Genomic DNA, 18,130 nt, shown 5'->3' on the forward strand with positions numbered 1-18,130 from the left:
AATTAGCTGAATATTAAAGGGAGGCTGAATGAAAGCTTGAGAATTTTTCCTATCACACTAAAATCTTAATGGATCTTGAGCACTAGCATTAACAAGTAAGATTTTATTATAGAAACTGGACTCACAGTGGCATAGCAGAATAAGAAAAAAAGGAAATAGCAGGAATGAAGACGATCATTTTGTTAACTCTCTTTTCTTCCTGGTATGTAATACAGAAGGAGTATTTTAGACCCCATAAAATGGAGAAATGTCAGGGACTCCAACTCTAAAAATCTCGCCAGCTTAAAAGTAAATGTCGCTCAGTCATGTCCACCTCTTTGTGACCCCATGGACTGTAGCTTCCGTCCCTGGGATTTTCCAGGCAAGAATACTGGAGTGGGTTGCCATTTCCTTCTCCAGGAGATCTTCCCAACCCAGGGATTGAACCCAGGTCTCCCGCATTGTAGGCAGACACTTTACTGTCTGAGCCACTGGGGAAGTTCCTGGTGTCACACTGATTTATGGATATTTGGATGGAGAAAATCTGGTTTTCTTCTTAGAGAACTCTGTCTCCTGACCGATGCTCAAACCATGGAAAGCCCAGACTGTGCAGAGCCAACACCATGGCCTGGGCTGGACACTCTGCCATCAGATTTAATGAGAGAGCTGAAGTTCTGGAACAAGCCGAAGGCAGATTTAACGGGCAACAGACACTTATTGATCAGGGAATGGAACCAGGATCTCACTGGTTTGAGACAGAACTGGTAGAAGTGAAGGAAGAATTTCCAGAGGTTGAAGGGTGTTATGGGAGCAAGCGCAAGGTTTAGCCTGCGTTTAAAATGGTGAGAATTCTCATGATCATGACAGCTTTGCTGAAGGTAGAACTACTCTTTAGGAATTCAGTTAAATATGAAACATTTAGGTGGAAAACTACCGTGAAACTAGCTTTTAAAAAAAATACTAGTTTTATATAACTTTCAGTGTTAGAAATACGTGATCATTTATCCCACTGATTAGGGTGAGTATTTAGAATATTACAGATTGTCTCTCCCTTTCCACTGTTATATGAAATGTTTTCTCTTTTTTCTTTACTTTTTAATACTTGAATGAAAGATTCTTTACATTCTATGAAGTAAAGTCGCTCAGTCGTGTCCGACTCTTTGCAACCCCATGGACTGTAGCCTACAACGCTCCTCCGTCCATGGGATTATCCAGGCAGGAGTACTGGAGTGGGTTGCCATTTCCTTCTCCAGAGAATCTTCCCAACCCAGGGATCGAACCTGGGTCTCCTGCATTGTAGGCAGATGCTTTACCATCTGAGCCACAAACTAGCTTTTCTAATAGAGCCTAGGTTTGTTTAGGCTGTAGTGATAGCCTTTAGAACAGTTTAGACTATCATGAACTAGCTGAAAGGTTCAGCTTTTCAGTTCATAGGTTAAAAATCTATAGGTGTGACCTCTAAGCCAGTGGGAGAATCAGGTTTCCTTGAAATTAAATCCAGTTCTGCTTAATCTCAGTCTCTTAGATTTTCTGCCCTGGCCTGACTCTTTCTAAACATAGTCATGCATCTCCAGTTGATTCAAACAGAATTTTGAGAAGACAAAAACCTCTCCCTTCATCCTTCAGGATCACACTCTACACAAAATTGCAAAGAAGCATTTTTAGCTCAACGATACGTTCTGTGCACTTTTTGTTTTTTAAATATATATATCTCTGCCTTGTTCTTTGAAAGCTTGCCTGTCCCCGCGGCACTAAAGAACACTCACACGTGCCCCAGGTTTTCACTGTTATTGACTCTGAGAATACTCTGTAACACGTGGCCCCGGACCTTGTGCCAGCGATCAGGATTCCAAAGGACAGATTTGTGTGTACGGTGAGGATCCTGGATATGCTGTGCTGGTAACGTGAACACACGTTCTGTGAACGTTAAAAGCGGTTGTAGAACATTAAAAAAAAAAGCCTACAGGTGAAACATCAGTGCTTTCCATGTACACGGTACGTCACAGTATTTCGTAGAAAGAACCAGATTAGGAAATGTTGCTGCTCAGGAAGCACTTGACGCCTTCGATTCCATCTTCTGGGGGGTGCAGGTGTGGTCTGATTCAAGGCGGATCTGAGCCCGTGGGTTCTCGGCCTCAGGCCCTCGAGTGGCGCCCTGCCTTAGAGAACCGAGTCCAAGCCCCTCGGGTCACGCAGGGCCCTACACCGCGCCCACTCGCTTCAGCCGAGGCTCCTCGTCCTCACCCAGGAACGAGCTGGGCTTCTTGCACGCGCTGTGTGGACGGGTCACACTTGCTGCCTTTGCACCTGCCGGCTGCCTGGAGGCTTGCCTGCCTCGTGACAGCGATTCTCATTCTGGGCTCAGGCATCATCTCCACCAGGAAGCCGTCTCTTGACCCCAGGGTCTTTCTCCAGCTCATTTTCTCTACCGTATTTTAGAAAAGCATCTATGTATGTGTCTCTCTCCTTTCCTAGCTCCTTTTACATTCACCAGGGTATTTATTTATCAGGTGCCCTTCTGGGCTCCAGGGGATAGACAGCCAGGGTTCCTGACCTTTGAAAATAGCAGAGCGGGTCTCTTACTGTTGAATCTGCATCCTTTAAGGACCCACGAGACAGAACACCGGCCCATGCTTCTCGGCGCTGTGCCTCCTCTCTGGTGAAAGGGCCTGGGCTGCTTTCTTAACCTGCTCAGCCCGTGAGGACCAGGGAGGCTCTTTCCTCTGATTCTGGTGTTGTCTTCTCTTTACAGGTCCAGGCCAGGCTACTGCAGGCCCAGGAACATTCCAGATCATGAAGGCATAACGATGACTCAGTGGATACATTCTAAGGACTTAACCTGTGGTGCTCTCACATTTGTCTTCGGTTGGTGCTGTTCAGTTGCTCAGGCCTGTCCAACCCTCTGCCACCCCATGGACGGCAGCACGCCAGGCTTCCCTGTCCCTCACCATCTCCCAGAGTGTGCTCAGATTCATATCCATCACGTCGGCAATGCCATCCAACCATCTCATCCTCTGTCGTCCCCTTCTCCTCCTGCCCTCAATCTTTCTCAGCATCAGGGTCTTTTCCAATGAGTCAGCTTGTCACATCAGGTGGCCAAAGGACTGGAGCTTCAGTTTCAGCACCAGTCTTTCCAGTGAACATTCAGGACTGATCTCCTTTAGGATGGACTGGTTGTATCTCCTTGCAGTCCGAGGGACTCTGAAGAGTCTTCTCCAGCCCCACAAAAGACTTTCCATATAGTCCTTAGCAGAGGAAAGAGTGGCTGCAGGGCCCACCCTGGGGCTGCGGGTGGGGTTTCACTCACCACAGGCCAGCTCTCAGCCCCAGCCGATGAGTATCTCAGTATCAGAGCGCTCCAGGGAGACGGCAGACTGGGGAGTTTCCTGTGAGTGTCAGTCACTTAGTCATGTCCCGCTCTCTGTGACCCTGTGGGCTGTATTCCGTCAGGCTCCTCTGTCCATGGGATTCTCCAGGCCAGGATACTGGAGTGGGTTGCCATTCCCTTCTCCAGGAGAGTTCAATATGTTAATAGTAAGTAACATAAGGGCGGTTCGTGTTTCTTGAGCACTGTCTCTATACCAGGCGCGGGGAAGCATCTGCCATCCGTCCTGCACCTAATCCTACGGTGGCTGTGCAGCTTCTGTTTAGCATCTCTATTTTACAGACGAGGACTTGCGGTTCAGGAGGTTAAGAAGCTTGACGTGGGTGCTGAGATTCAAACCCTGGCCAGATGGCCCCAAAGCCCCAGCGCTGAGCTCCCCAGCTAGCAAGCCCTTGTAGATCCCGACTTCTCTGCTGCCCTCCGAGGAGAGCCCACCGCAGCCGCGCTCTTCGGTCAGCCCAGACTCACCGTTTTTTTCTACCGGCACGTGGCAGCGGGGACAGGGCTTGGTGGTCTTCTTGATTGTTTCTTTGGAGGCTTCCTCCCACCGGGCCTGCTCTGCCGCCTTCTCATTGACTCTGTAGGCCTGGGGAGAGAAGACAGAGGGAAGAGACAGTCAGATCTGCATAGTGGGCTGGACAAGGGTTCCTTGAAACGCTGTCCTGGAAATTCTTAGACATGGAGGTGCCTTCAGGCAAGAAGCTCAGAGGGAAACTCTCTTGACAAGTGATGGACAGGCCCCGACACAGTTTTCTTGGCATGTGGCCTGTGCTTACAAGGCAAGAAAAGACCATGTGGCTTTGTGGTTTGAGCTCCTCCTTTGTGCTGTTTTGACTACTAGTGATAAATAATATCTCTCGGGTGCTGAATACGTGGGCAGGGTGAGACAGGCTCTGAAACCCTTCTCGTTAGGTGTTTCCTCAGGTGTGTGCATTGGGTTTAATTTTACATCGAGGATTAGACAAGTTAAACCACTGCCTGAAGCCGGTAAGTAGGAGAGTCTTTGTGACTCCAAAATCTTCGCTTTTCAGCTTTCTTCAACGTCTTACTATCTTGCATTCCTGCACCCGGACAGGAATGTGGTCACCGATGAGACGGGGCAGGAAGAGGGAGGTGAAGCTGATGTGACAGAGCAAGGAACAGCCAGAGGTCAAGATGGGGCCTTGGAGCCAGCTGCCTGAGTTCAAATCCCTACGCGGGTAGGCGGGTTTGGGAACACTGCAGAACTCCCTGAAAGTTCCCATCTCAGATGGAAATCGACCTCTCCAGTGCACTGTACTGAGGATCGAGTGGGTCAATGTCTTTAAAGAAGCAAAAAAACAAGTGTCTGACACCCGTTAAGTGATGCTATGAATGACCTGGGCATCTACAACAAGCGCTCAGAAATATTTGCTAATGTCATTCACGTCAGAGGAATGACTTATCCCTGACTCAGACCACAGAAAGGAGGAGGGATTTCAAGGGCGCCACTGCAGATATTCTGTTCAGACACTACAATCTCTTCACTTACTTCAATGCTGAGTGACACGTGCAACGAAAGAGTTGGGACGTTTTTGGATTCAGTACAAGAACTCTGTGGTCTAGAAATATATTTCAAATGGTAATCCAAACAGAACCCCTCCATCTTGGCCTCTACGGAATTTAAAAATTTTCTTCTATGCTTTAAAATTAATACAAACATGCAAGTCATTTTATTAATCTGTGATGACTCTTAAAACATTCCCAGGCCTATTTGTAGGTTGCCTGCGTGCTAGGTTGCTTTAGTGGCACCTGACTGTTTGCAGACTTGTGGACTGTAGCTTGTCGGGCTCCTCTGTCCCTGGGATTCCCCAGGCAAGAATACTGGAGTGGGTTGCTATGCCCTCCTCGAGGGGATCTTCCTGATCAAGGGATCAAACCCATGTCTCTTATATCTCCTGCACTGGGAGGTGGGAAGCCCATTTTTAGATTAAGACACTACTAAAAATGACGAAGATCATGGCATCTGATCCCACCACTTCATGGGAAATAGATGGGGAAACAGTGGAAACAGTGTCAGACTTTATTTTTCTGGGCTCCAAAATCACTGCAGATGGTGACTGCAGCCATGAAATTAAAAGACGCTTACTCCTTGGAAGGAAAGTTATGACCAACCTAGATAGCATATTCAAAAGCAGAGACATTACTTTGCCAACAAAGGTTCATCTAGTCAAGGCTATGGTTTTTCCTGTGGTCATGTATGGATGTGAGAGTTGGACTGTGAAGAAGGCTGAGAGCCGAAAAATTGATGCTTTTGAACTGTGGTGTTGGAGAAGAGAGAGAGTCTTGAGAGACTCCTTGAGAGTCCCTTGGACTGCAAGGAGATCCAACCAGTCCATTCTGAAGGAGATCGGCCCTGGGATTTCTTTGGAGGGAATGATGCTGAAGCCGAAACTCCAGTACTTTGGCCACCTCATGCGAAGAGTTGACTCATTGGAAAAGACTCTGATGCTGGGAGGGATTGGGGGCAGGAGGAGAAGGGGACGACAGAGAATGAGATGACTGGATGGCATCACTGACTCGATGGACGTGAGTCTGAGTGAACTCCGGGAGTTGGTGATGGACAGGGAGGCCTGGCGTGCTGCGATTCATGGGGTCGCAAAGAGTCGGACACGACTGAGCGACTGAACTGAACTGAACTGAAAAATGGCTTAAATATAAGTTAGTAAAGAAACCATATAATACAAAATGCTCTAACACTCCGATATTACTCTAATAATAATATTGATAAAGCTTTATAAATTTACAGCACATTATTTTTTTGCACTTTGATTTCCCTTATTCCAGTGGATCCTCATGGTAACCTGGAGAAGACAGGCAGATATCAAACCAAGGAAGCTTCTGAGTAGTAAAAAAGCCAAGGGCCGGGTGTCAGGATGCTCACCTTGTATAAAACAGTACCAGGGTGGACTGAATGCAAAGATTTGGGAAACCTGGAGGACGGAAACCCAAACCAGAGATTCTCTGGCCCAGAGCCTTGCGCTTTGAGGATCAAACTCCGCCCAGCACCGCTGCCTCTTAGCCGGTTTTCTACATGGTGAGAGTGAAGACAGTGAAGGCCGGAGGTGGGGAGGGCGGTGGTCAGCAATGTCTGCCTCAGTGAGTACAGCAGCTGCCCCCTGAAACCACCGTGCAGGGAGGGACCTAGGTCAGGCACGGAACCTGGCGAGTGTCCTTCACCCCAGATACCAATCCAACTGGTATCGTGTCATCATCAGAGTCTATGTATTTTTGAAATATTTGAGTTTTCAGTCTTTTAAGAATGAAGTACTGGGAAGCAAATGGGCTTCCCTGGTAGTTCAGTAGTAAAGAATCAGCATGCCAAGCAGGAGTCACAGATTCATTCCCTGGATCAGGAAAATCCCCTGGAGAAGGAATTGGCAACCCGCTCCAGTACTCTTGCCTGGAGAATCCCATGTACAGAGGAGCCTGGCGGGCTACAGCCCATGGGGTCGTAAAGAGTCGGATATGACTCAGCGACTTAACAGTAAGCACACTTAGGAGGGAAATACCTGTCTTTACATCTCAGATGCAGCATTTCATGGTTTCATGGTAATGAGTATTTATATTTCTGTTACTTCCAACAGAAAGTGAGTTCATCCAAGGCCAAGGTCAGGGCTGTGTCTCCCTCATCTCTCCAGTGTCTGTCTGGCATAGTGGCCTGCACCCAGTGGGCACTCAGTACATTTTAGCTGAGTCAACGGACAAATGACACACCCCATGAAGGTGCCAACCTGACAGTCATCCGGAATCGAGCCCTGTGAGCCAAGAAGGGCATCTCCCCGATGGTGGTCATCGAGGTGAAACCAATTCCTTCCTCTTAATCGGCCCTTCTCTTCACAAAGGTAAACGTCCTTTATAACTCAGAGGGTGTCACGTGATTTCGAACACTTAGTTAGAATAAAGCGGACTCAGTATAACACAAAGAAGCAACCGCAGGACACAGAGGACTTCCTTTGGCTCTGGGACAATGTAAAGACTATTCCTGGCCGACAGCCCAGTGATAAAGCTGTGATGAATGAGAATGTCACAAGATTTAATAAGTAGGTTTGTATCTCCAGTATATGTCTTTCCTGACCCTATGTCCCTAGCTTCTTTTTTTTTTTCTGTTAAGGTCCAGGAGCTTGTAATACTGTAGTGATGGTTTAAAATTGCTTACTAGGGACATAAAGATCAGAGAAATTTATGTTACTGACCGAAGACTAATTGGAAAATGCCGCTTTTCAGCAATCTGGTGCCTGCATGCTGAAGGCGGTTGCTCCCAGGTGTAAATACCTGAAGATGCTGGATGAATAAGTAGGAAAGCAACAGACGTCTTTGCTAAGTAAATGGTTGACTTGATGGGAACGTCAGGAAAATCCCTGAAGCTCAGGATGAGAAAGAGAAAATTCTGCTGGTTTAGGGAGGGAGGAATCTGATGTTAGCATTGGGGCGGTTTTCCTAATCCCAGGGTGCCCAGGGCTTGGTCTTTACAAGCAGAGGTGGAACCTGGGCCAGAGCCAAGGTGGAAGGTGGATCTTCCCATTACTTGGCTTACAGACACGCATACACACCTCATGCACAGAAATCTGTGAAAAGAATTCATACCACCTGATTAAGCCTTAAAAGAGCCTCATGCCAAAAAGTTGATTTGACAGTATAGCCAAGAACCTAGCTGAAGCAAAAATATTTTCTGTAGAGTAATGCTCTTAAAAAAGCCAAACCTCAAAAACAAACAAACAAACAAAAAACACAAATAACACTCCAAGAAACCTGGGATCACAAGTTTAAAAAAGTCAGCAAATACAGGAGAAAACAAGCTGCCATGAGAGAAAGTGGCAGAGACGCAACACAGCAGACCCCGACCCGCAAAGGCCGTGGGCGCCGGGACGGCCGGGCGGGACGCAGAATACAGACGCTCAGCAAGACGAGTGAGCTGACTTACAAAGGAGAAGCAGACTCAGGGACACAGAGAACAAACCTACGGTTACCACTGGGGAAAGAGGGGTGGGGAGGGACTCACAGATACGCCTACCGTATATAAAATAGATAACAGAGATTTACTGTATAACACAGAGAACTATATTAATCTCTTATAATAACCTAAATGGAAAAGAATCTGAAAAAGAATATGTATCTATACACACACACACACACACACACACACACACACACACACACACACACATATGTATTGAAGGATTCCCCCGTGGCTCGATGGTAAAGAATCCACTGGCCAATCCCCCTGCCAGCGCAGGACATGCAGGAGACACAGGCTTTATCCCTGGGTTGGGAAGATCCCCTGGAAGAGGGCACAGCAACCCACTCCAGTATTCTTGCCTGGGAAAGCCCATGGACAGAGGAGCCTGGAGGGCTGGAGTCACAAGAACCAGACGTGGCTGAGAGACTGACCACACAATTGATATACGCATCACTCAATCATTTTGCTGCACACCTGAAACTAACACAATATTATAAATCAACTGTAGTTTAAAAATCACTGCAGATGGTGACTGCAGCCATGAAATTAAAAGACGCTTACTCTTTGGAAGAAAAGTTATGACCGACCTAGACAGCATGTTAAAAAGCAGAGCCATTACTTTGCCAACAAAGGTCCGTCTAGTCAAAGCTATGGTTTTTCCAGTGGTCGTGTATGAATGTGAGAGTTGGACCATAAAGAAAGCTGGGCTCAGATATACATATATATTCTTTCCATACTCTTTTCCATTACAGTTTAACACCAGATATTGAATATAGTTCCCTGTGCTAAACAGTAGGAGCTTGTTGCTTTTGCTTTTTAATATTTAGACCTGGTATGCGGCCAGTGCTTTTAAATTTCATTTGTTATCTTTATTTTGGCTGCACTGGGTCTGCATCGCTTTCCACGGGCTTGGTCGCCCTGTGGCAGGTGGGATCTTAGTTTTTGCACCAAGGATTCGACCCAGGTTCCCGGCATTGGAAGGCAGATTCTAAACCACTGGACCACCAGGGTAGTTGAAGTAGAACATTGCTGTTTATCCAACAAGGTTGGATAAACTATTATTCTCTGTATAATAGTTTGCATTTGCTCTGTGCTCAGATGCTCAGTCATGTCTGACTCTTTGTGATCTCATGGACTGTAGCCGCCAGGCTCCTCTGTCCATGGGATTCTCCAGGAAGGAATACTGGAGTGGGTTTTGCCATTTCCTTCTCCAAGGGATCTTCCTGACTCAGGGATTGAACCCGGGTCTCTTGCACTGCAGGCAGATTCTTTAACAACTGAGCCACCTGGGAAGCCCTTTCCTGTGATGTGACAAATAGCAAAGAGGACTCAGGGCTGAAGGCTGTGGCAAGGTCACAGAGTGGTTCTAAAGGCTGAGGCCGCGGGCTGGACGTCAGCTCCTCGGAGCCCAGCGGCGCCTCCCGCCCCCACCCCCTTGCTTCTGCCTGACCTGCTGCAACTGTTCTCAAGGGGACGTGGATGAGGCCATGACTGTCAGAGCCGAGGCTGGCTTTTCCTTGTCCTTTTCATCTCTGCTTGTCTCACTGCCCAGCCCGCTCCCCCGGCTGCTGGCTGCCTTCCTCGTTGGGAGAACAGAGCCCCCGAGAGCACCACAATCCCCTCGGGGGCCTCCATGCCCATGTCAACATCATTCTTGCTTCTCTTGCTTCACCCAACTGGATCCACTGGAAGCAGGACAGTCAGGGGCCACCTCACTGCTGCGGGCCCACCTGACGTCGGGGAGCCAAGAAGCAAGCGCTGGGTCATCCTTCTAGTGGGTTCTCTGTGTCCAGGCGAACCGGGGGGAAAAGTGCTGTCACCGAGCCTCTCCACCGACACCTTTCTCAGCATCCTTTATGAGCATCCTTGGTACCGATGTCCTAATCCTTCTGCAATGATCGCAAGCAGTGGTCGGGTGTACCCACTGCTATGGGATCACTTAGGGATTTAAAAAACACACATGCACACCTTTGCTTGTGCTCACAACCTGGAGATGTGGATTCAGTAGCTCTAGGGTGGAGTCCAGAAATGTGACTGGTTGAGGGTGGGGTGGGGACTTCCGTGGTGGCCCAGTAGTTAAGAATCTGTCTTGCAACACAGGAGATGCGGGTTCAATCCCTGGTTGGGCGGGGGGCCTAAGATCCCATGTGCCGTGGGGCGAGTAAGCCTGAGTGTCCCAACTACTGAGCCTGTGTGCCCTGGAGCCCGTGTGCCACAACCAGAGAGTTCAGGCGCTGCAGCGGAAGGCCTCACATACCACAACTGAGACCCGACGCAGCCAAATAAATAAACATTTATAAAAATGCCCTGGGGTTCGTGGGGGCACAGGCAGGCTTGGGAAGCACCTCACTTGACACTAAGAGCCTGTCTAGTTGGATGAACTCACCCTCCCTCATGCTTTTAGGCAACAAGCTGTAAACCAGGGACTTGGCAGTGTGTGCCAGGAGGTGACTCAGCACCATTTTCCTACGTGAGCTTGACTGCGGCTCCCACAGGGCAGTGTGACAGTTAGGTGCACCGCACAGACCCCTGTGCCTGCTTTGTGTTCATCCAGCACGCGGGGGGACCGTGCGTGAGTGCACGTGGGGGGCAGGATGTGTGAGGGTGGGATGGGACGGTCTCTCTTCTTACATGAAAGTGAAAGTGGCTCAGTTGTGTCCGACTCTTTTTGACCCCATAGACTACATAGTCCTTGGAATTCTCCAGGTCAGAATACTGGAGTGGGCAGCCTTTCCCTCCTCCAGGGGATCTTCCCAATCCAGGGATCGAACCCAGGTCACCCGCCTTGTAAGTGGATCCTTTACCAACTGAGTCACCAGGGAAGCCCAAGAACACTGGCGTGGGTAGCCTATCCCTTCTCCAGTGGATCTTGCCCACCCAGGAATCAAACCAGGGCCTCCGGCATTGCAGGTGGATTCTTTACCAACTGAGCTATCAGGGAAACCCCTTTTTTACACAGTCAATGTCTAAAAAATCAGCAGTTTCTTCTAATTCCTATATACCTTCAAAATCCATCTTAGCAAGGTCAACTATTGGCATGATAGACAACCTGTGGCCCAAGCAGTGACCATGGCTTTGTTTGTAGGTGGTGATGGTTAAGTGAACGCTTAGAGCTGCCTGCATCCTGAGAAGTGGTTCAGAGCAGGGCTTAGAGGCATCGATCCCTGGGCTCAAATGCCAGCTTCCTTCTTCGCTTGCCGTGTAACCGTGGACAGACACCGAGCTCCAGTCTCTGGTCACCTGTGTGAAGGACACAGTTCACACCTCACAGCGGTGGCTGTGAGTCAAGAATATAAGCATGAAGGCTCTTAGCACAGAGCCTGGGGCACCCCGAAGGCATCAACATCACCAACCTCATCTTGTGTTTATAGAGGTGACACCATCAGACTGTGGGGTTTGTATAAACTGAAAAGACCAATGGAATCTCCTTTGAAAAATGCAGGTAAATCTAGTGCCCTCAGAGAGATTTTAAAATCTGTGCCTAGGAGACACTGTTGATATAGATGCAAGTTAGAGCTACTTGAAAATGCGGAAGCAGTGTCAGATTGCATTGTCTAGGGCTCCAAAATCACTGCGGATGGAGACTGCAGCCACGAAATTAAAAGACGCTTACTCCTTGGAAGAATAGCTACGACGAACTTGCTGCTGCTGCTGCTAAATCACTTCAGTCGTGTTCGACTCTGTGCGACCCATAGACGGCAACCCACCAGGCTTCCCGTCCCTGGGTGTATTAAAAAGCAGAGACATCACTTTGCTGACAAAGGTCTGTGTAGTCAAACCTATGGTTTTTCCAGTAGTCATGTATGGATGGATATGAGATTTGGACCATAAAGAAAGCTGAGTGCTGAAGAAATGATGCTTTCAAACTTTGGTGCTGGAGAAGATTCTTGAGAGTCCCTTGGACAGCAAGGAGATCCAACCAGTCAATCCTAAAGGAAATCAGTCCTGAATATTTATTGGAAGGACTGATGCTGAAGCTGAAACTCCAGTACTTTGGCCACCTGATGCGAAGAGCTGACTCATTGGAAAAGACCCTGATGCTGGGAAAGACTGAAGGCAGGAGGAGAAGGGGAGGACAGATGCTGGATGGCATCACTGACTCAGTGGACATGAATTTGAGCCATCTCTGGGAGACAGTGATGGAGAGGGAAGCCTGGTGTGCTGCAGTCTATGAGGCTGCAAAGAGTTGGACATGACCAAGTGGCTGAACACCAGAACAACTTGGGAGATTGTTTGTATGCATGTCATCTTTCCAGCTTTAGGAAACTTATTTGTGACATCTGTTTACCCTGGGGCTTCCTGATGGCCCAGCAGTAAAGGATCCACCTGCCAATGCAGGAGCTGAGGGTTTGATCCCCGGCTCAGGAAGAACCCCTGGAGGATGAAAGGTTGTTGTTGAATCACTCGAATACACCAGGATTCTTGGCCCCCGGAGGAGAAGAATTCAATCCGGGGCCAGAGACGAGGCTTGATTGCTCAGAGCTTTTGTGTAATAAAGTTTTATTAAAGTATAAAGGAGATAGAGAAAGCTTTTGACATAGGCATCAGAAGGGGGCAGAAAGAGTACCCGCTTGCTAGTGTTAACAATGAAGTTATATAATCCAAAGAATATCTGGATGTTGTAAAGACCTCATCAGACCTACTCCCATAATTTACATTTTAAGATAACATGGTCCTCAGGCAAGATACATCCTTGTAAAGACCAGGTCTACTCCCATAATTAACATTTTAAGATAACAGAAGGTTGAATCCAAAGACTGTCCTTAGGCAGGATACATTATCGTTATATAATCCTAAGGAATGTTTAGAAAGAAAAAAAGTTTGTCCTTTCTTCCTCCTTGAGAATTCTAGACCCCTCTCTCCTTGGGGACCCCTAGATTGCCTATCAACCTGCCTAGGAAATGACTCTCTCATTGAGAGCATGGCAACCCACTCCGGTACTCTTGCCTGGAGTATCCCATGGACGGAGGAACTTGGCAGGCTACGGTCCATGAAGTCACTAAGAGTTGGACACAACTTAGTGACTAAACAACAACAAATATCCTACTTCTAAAAGTCAACTTAAATCTATTTTCCAAAAAGGATCTGATTAGCATTAATTTCTGAAATTAGTTAGCTGAAATCAGATGAGAGTGTTTTCAGGTGAACGCCAACTGTGAAGTGTCGCCTTTATCATCAAAACTGAATGCCCAGATAGCACCCACTTGCCACATCTTTAACTGAAAACTCCTGCCTCTGCAGAGTGGAGGTTCCAGCAGACAAATGTTCTAGTCCAAGAGCACTGCTTGTGAGCAGCGCGCCCCCTGCCGGTGAGTTGGAACACTGCGGTTCCCTTTCAGGCACAAAGATTCTTGGAACTATTAATATTTATTACTCTCTCTTTTTGAACTGTGGTGTTGGAGAAGACTCTTGGGAGTCCCTTGGACTGCAAGGAGATCCAACCAGTCCATCCTAAAGAAGATCAGTCCTGGGTGTTCATTGGAAGGACTGATGTTGAGGCTGAAATTCCAATACTTTGGCCACCTGATATGAAGAGCTGACTCATTTGAAAAGACCCTGATGCTGGGAAAGACTGAGGGCAGGAGGAGGAGGGGACAACAGAGGATGAGATGGTTGGGTGGCATCACTGACTCAATGGACATGAGTTTGAGTAAACTCCGGGAGTTGGTGATGGACAGGGAGGCCTGGCGTGCTGCAGTCCATGGGGTCGCAAAGAGTCGGACATGACTGAGCGACCGAACTGAACTGAACATTTTTTGGGGGGGATCTATGTATTTATGGGCTTCCCTGGTGGCTCACTGGTGAAGAATTTGCCTACAATACAGGAGAGGCAGGAGACAGGGGTTCGATCCTTGGGTCGGGAAGATCCCTTGGAGGAAGAAATGGCAACCCACTCCAGTATTCTTATCTGGAGATTCCATGGACAGAGGAGCCTGCTGGGCTATGATTCACGGGGTAGCAAAGAGTCAGACACGACTGATGTCACTGAGCAGAGCACAGCAGCTGTGTGTTTACATAGCATTAGTTTATATAATACATATATTTAATCAGTAAATACTGCGAATATATCTATCTCCACGTGTATTTAGAAGGAAATCACTTAAGTCCTAGAATGTAATGGAGTGTCAGGCAATGGACAGGGAGAGCTGCCAGGCTATACTCCCAGCGCTCAGCTCCAGACTTCCCAGGTCATGCCGTCAGATTCGGTCTGGAAGGATACTCTTGATGACGACAGTACCAGAGGTGATTTCTGCTCTTGGCGCGATCAGTACAAGGCACCACTGTGGGATTAGATCTTATACAGCCCTGCCTGTCCCAAGGGACCTCGGTCTGCTTCATGGAGTGGAAGGAAGGTAAAAAATGTCTGTGAGCATGCTTTGAGATGGGTGGGGAAAGAGGACAGCCTAAATATTAAGCTGTGAGATAATTAATGAGGGTATCACTTAATGGGAATTTTAAAGTTCTTTGTGTTTCACTAGCCTCACGAATAGGCAAATGGGGGAAGTCTGCAGTCAGGTGGGGAAGGCAACCTGAGCTGGATGTTGGATGATGGAGGTCTCGAGTCCACGGATCGCTCAGGCCGGTCAAGACTAAAATGATCAAGGCAGACAGGAGCTGGAATGTGGAGGCATCCCTGACGCAAAGAGGGAGCTGGAGCAGAGAACAAGCCTGTCCTTTGTGTGAAGTGCAGATATGCTGGTACAAAGCCGACTGTTATTTTTTTTTTTTGGTCGAGCTGGCACAGAAACCCCTTCATTCAGCAAACATGTGGTGGATGCCTGCGATGTGCCAGGCACTGTTCTAGGTACTGGGAATATGTAAACAAAAGAGAATCTGCAGACAACAGACAAAAGAAGTCCCTGCTCTGTAGCGCTGACAAGTCAGCACAGCAGTGGCTCTCAGCCCGTGGGGGCACCTGGAGGGCTTGTTCAAACACCGGTTGCTGTAGACCCCGCCCCCCCTCGCTCAACTCCCACCCCCAAAGCCAGCAGTCTCCTCCCAGTTTCTGGATCACCAGGGTTTTTACAATTCATTTATTTATTTTTTAAAATAGGACTGAATCTGAGCCCCCTGTGTTGGGAGCTCAGAGCCCAGTCACTGGATCATCAGGAAAGTCCCTGGATCAGTAGGTCTCACCATGTTCCTGAGTGATGCCCTAGTAGCTGGTCTGTGGACGACCCTTTGAGACTGGACATCTGCATACACTGCAGTCAGCACAGAGACAAGGAATTGTGTGTGTTTGTGTGCGCGCGTGTGCTCTAGCACAGATTGTCTTGGAAGTGTGCGTCTCATCTCTGCAGCCTGATGTAAACTTGTGGGGGTGTGTGTGTGCTGGGATGAGGATGGATGAGGGAAGAATATCGTGCTTAGTATACACCGTGATTGATCAGGATCCATGCTAGGCACGGTGCGTGCGTTATTCATTAAATCCTTTTGGTTTTACAACATCACGTTACAGATGAGGAAAGCATGTCTTGGAGAGGTGATATAATTCACTTACTGATGACTACAGCTCATGTGTCAGTTGAGGGTTCATTCTCCAAACACACAGAACAATAGGAGATATATATATACACACATATATGTTTATATATATGACTGCAAGGAGATCCAACCAGTCCATCCTAAAGGGAATCAGTCCTGGGTGTTCATTGGAAGGACTGATGTTGAAGCTGAAACTCCAGTACTTTGGTCACCTGATGCGAAGAGCTGACTCATTTGAAAAAGACCCTGATGCTGGGAAAGATTGAGGGCAGAAGGAGAAGGGGATGACAGAGGATGAGATGGTTGGATGGCATCACCGACTCGATGGACATGGGTTTGGGTGGACTCCGGGAGTTGGTGATGGACAGGGAGGCCTGGCATGCTGTGGTTCATGAGGTTGCAAAGAGTTGGACACGACTGAGAGACTGAACTAAACTGATATATATATATATATACACACACATGTACATATGTACATGTACACGTGTACATACATATGTATAAAATATGGAGGAATTACTTTAAGGAATTGGCTCATGGGATTGTGGGAGCTGGTTAGTTCAAAATCTGTAGGGGAAGCTGGAAATGCAGGAGGAGTTTCTAAGTTATAATCACAAGGCTGAATTCCTTCTTCTCTGGAAAACCTCAGTCTTTGCTTCATGAACCTTATGACAGGGCTGATCCTAAGGCCTTCGGGTGATTAGATGAGGCCCACCCACATTGTGGGTCATCTATTTGACATGAGTCAGCGAACTCGTGGCAGAGGTTAACCACACCTACAAACTGACTTCCCAGCAGCACGGAGACTGGTGTCTAACAGAACAGCTGTGCAGCATGAGCCAAGCTGACCCCCATCAACCCCTGCAGCTAGTCCCAGTCGACACTCACTCTTAAGACCAGGCCTATTGGACTTCAAAGCCATTCTGCTTGGCCTTGGACTCCTCACAGGACAGGGCTGATCAGATAAGAGAGGTACACTTAATTTCTGCAGAAAGAAATTCAACGTGAACTTGGAAAACAACAGCCATCAGTTTGAATGTGCTGACGCGGGACTTCTCTGGCCGTCCAGTGGTTAAGAATCCGCCTCGCAATGCGGGGCACATGGGTTCAGTCCCCGGTGGGGGACTAAGATCCCACATGCCAGAGGAGCTAAGCCCACACGCCGAAACGAGAGTCCACGCTCTGCAACGACAGGTCCCGAGTGTCCCAACTAAGACCCGACACAGCCAAACAAATATTTTTAAAAAGCACCTGCAACGTGCTGACACTTCATGCATGTTTGGAAGCTGCTTCGTTTGATAAGAGGCGATCAGACAGAGCAGGTGATCCATCTCCTGTCCTGCGGACAATATATACACCCCCCCTCCCCGCCTCCATCTTTAACCCATCAGTGAATAAAGGGTTCATTACATTGTAGGTAGGACCCGGCTCTCAGTCTTTCGAGTCTGCACTTCACCCAGAAATGCTGCTTCTGTGTTTTGATTCTCCTGCCCTTGTTGTTAGTTGAAAGGGGTGAACCCTTGTGAAGTCAAGCTCACTTCACTTTGGCTACCAGTACTTGCAAAGTATGATTTCCCTTAAGGTTTTGGCGCCACCTGGTGACTGAGAGGAGCTCTGCAGCTATTTCCCGTCTTCTAACTGGAAACCCAGGGAATTGCCAGGCAGAGATGGTGTGTGTGAGGGGGTATGTGTAGTGTGTGTGTGTGAGGGGGTATGTGTAGTGTGTGTATGTGAGGCATGTGTGTGTGTGTATGTGTGCACATGCTCAGGTGTGCCACCATTTGCTTTTCAATGTTGTGTTTCATTTTTTCTCTCTCTGTGTTCAGCTGCTCAGTCGTGTCCGACTCTTTGCGACCCCAGGGACTGCGGCACGCCCGCCCTCCCTGTCCATCACCAACTCCCGGAGCTTGTTCAAACTCCTGTCCATCGAGTTGGTGATGCCATCCAACCATCTCATCCTCTGTCGTCCCCTTCTCCTCCTGCCCTCAATCTTTCCCAGCATCAGGGTCTTTTCAAATGAGCCAGTTCTTCGCATCAGGTGGCCAAAATGTTGGAGCATCAGCATCAGTCCTTCCAATGAATATTCAGGACTTATTTCCTTGTTGCTCAGTTGTGTCCAACTCTTTGCGACCCCACAGACTGTAGCCCACCAGTCTCCTCTGTCCATGGGACTTTCCAGGTAAGAATACTGGAGTGGGTTGCCATTTCCTACTCCATTCTCTCTCTCTCATGCCTGACCTTTTTTTTAGCATTCAGCCTTAAAAAACTCAAACCTCAAAGTTGTACCATTTTATAGTACAAGG

The 18,130-nt window shown here is 48.1% G+C and overlaps 1 protein-coding gene across 3 annotated transcripts in view; it reads right to left on the reverse strand.

The window, feature by feature from the left end:
• AGPAT4 (1-acylglycerol-3-phosphate O-acyltransferase 4) overlaps positions 1-18,130 on the reverse strand; it is a 1,411,158-nt gene that overhangs the window by 179,534 nt on the left and 1,213,494 nt on the right. For all 3 annotated transcript variants that reach the window (XM_070795610.1, XM_070795611.1, XM_070795612.1), the window contains one exon: positions 3,833-3,950. In XM_070795610.1, coding sequence (XP_070651711.1) covers positions 3,833-3,950 — 118 coding nt within the window. The remainder of the gene's footprint in view (positions 1-3,832; positions 3,951-18,130) is intronic.

Source organism: Bos indicus, chromosome 9 (genome assembly GCF_029378745.1).
Source record: "Bos indicus isolate NIAB-ARS_2022 breed Sahiwal x Tharparkar chromosome 9, NIAB-ARS_B.indTharparkar_mat_pri_1.0, whole genome shotgun sequence".
In the NCBI taxonomy this organism is placed as follows: domain Eukaryota; kingdom Metazoa; phylum Chordata; class Mammalia; order Artiodactyla; family Bovidae; genus Bos; species Bos indicus.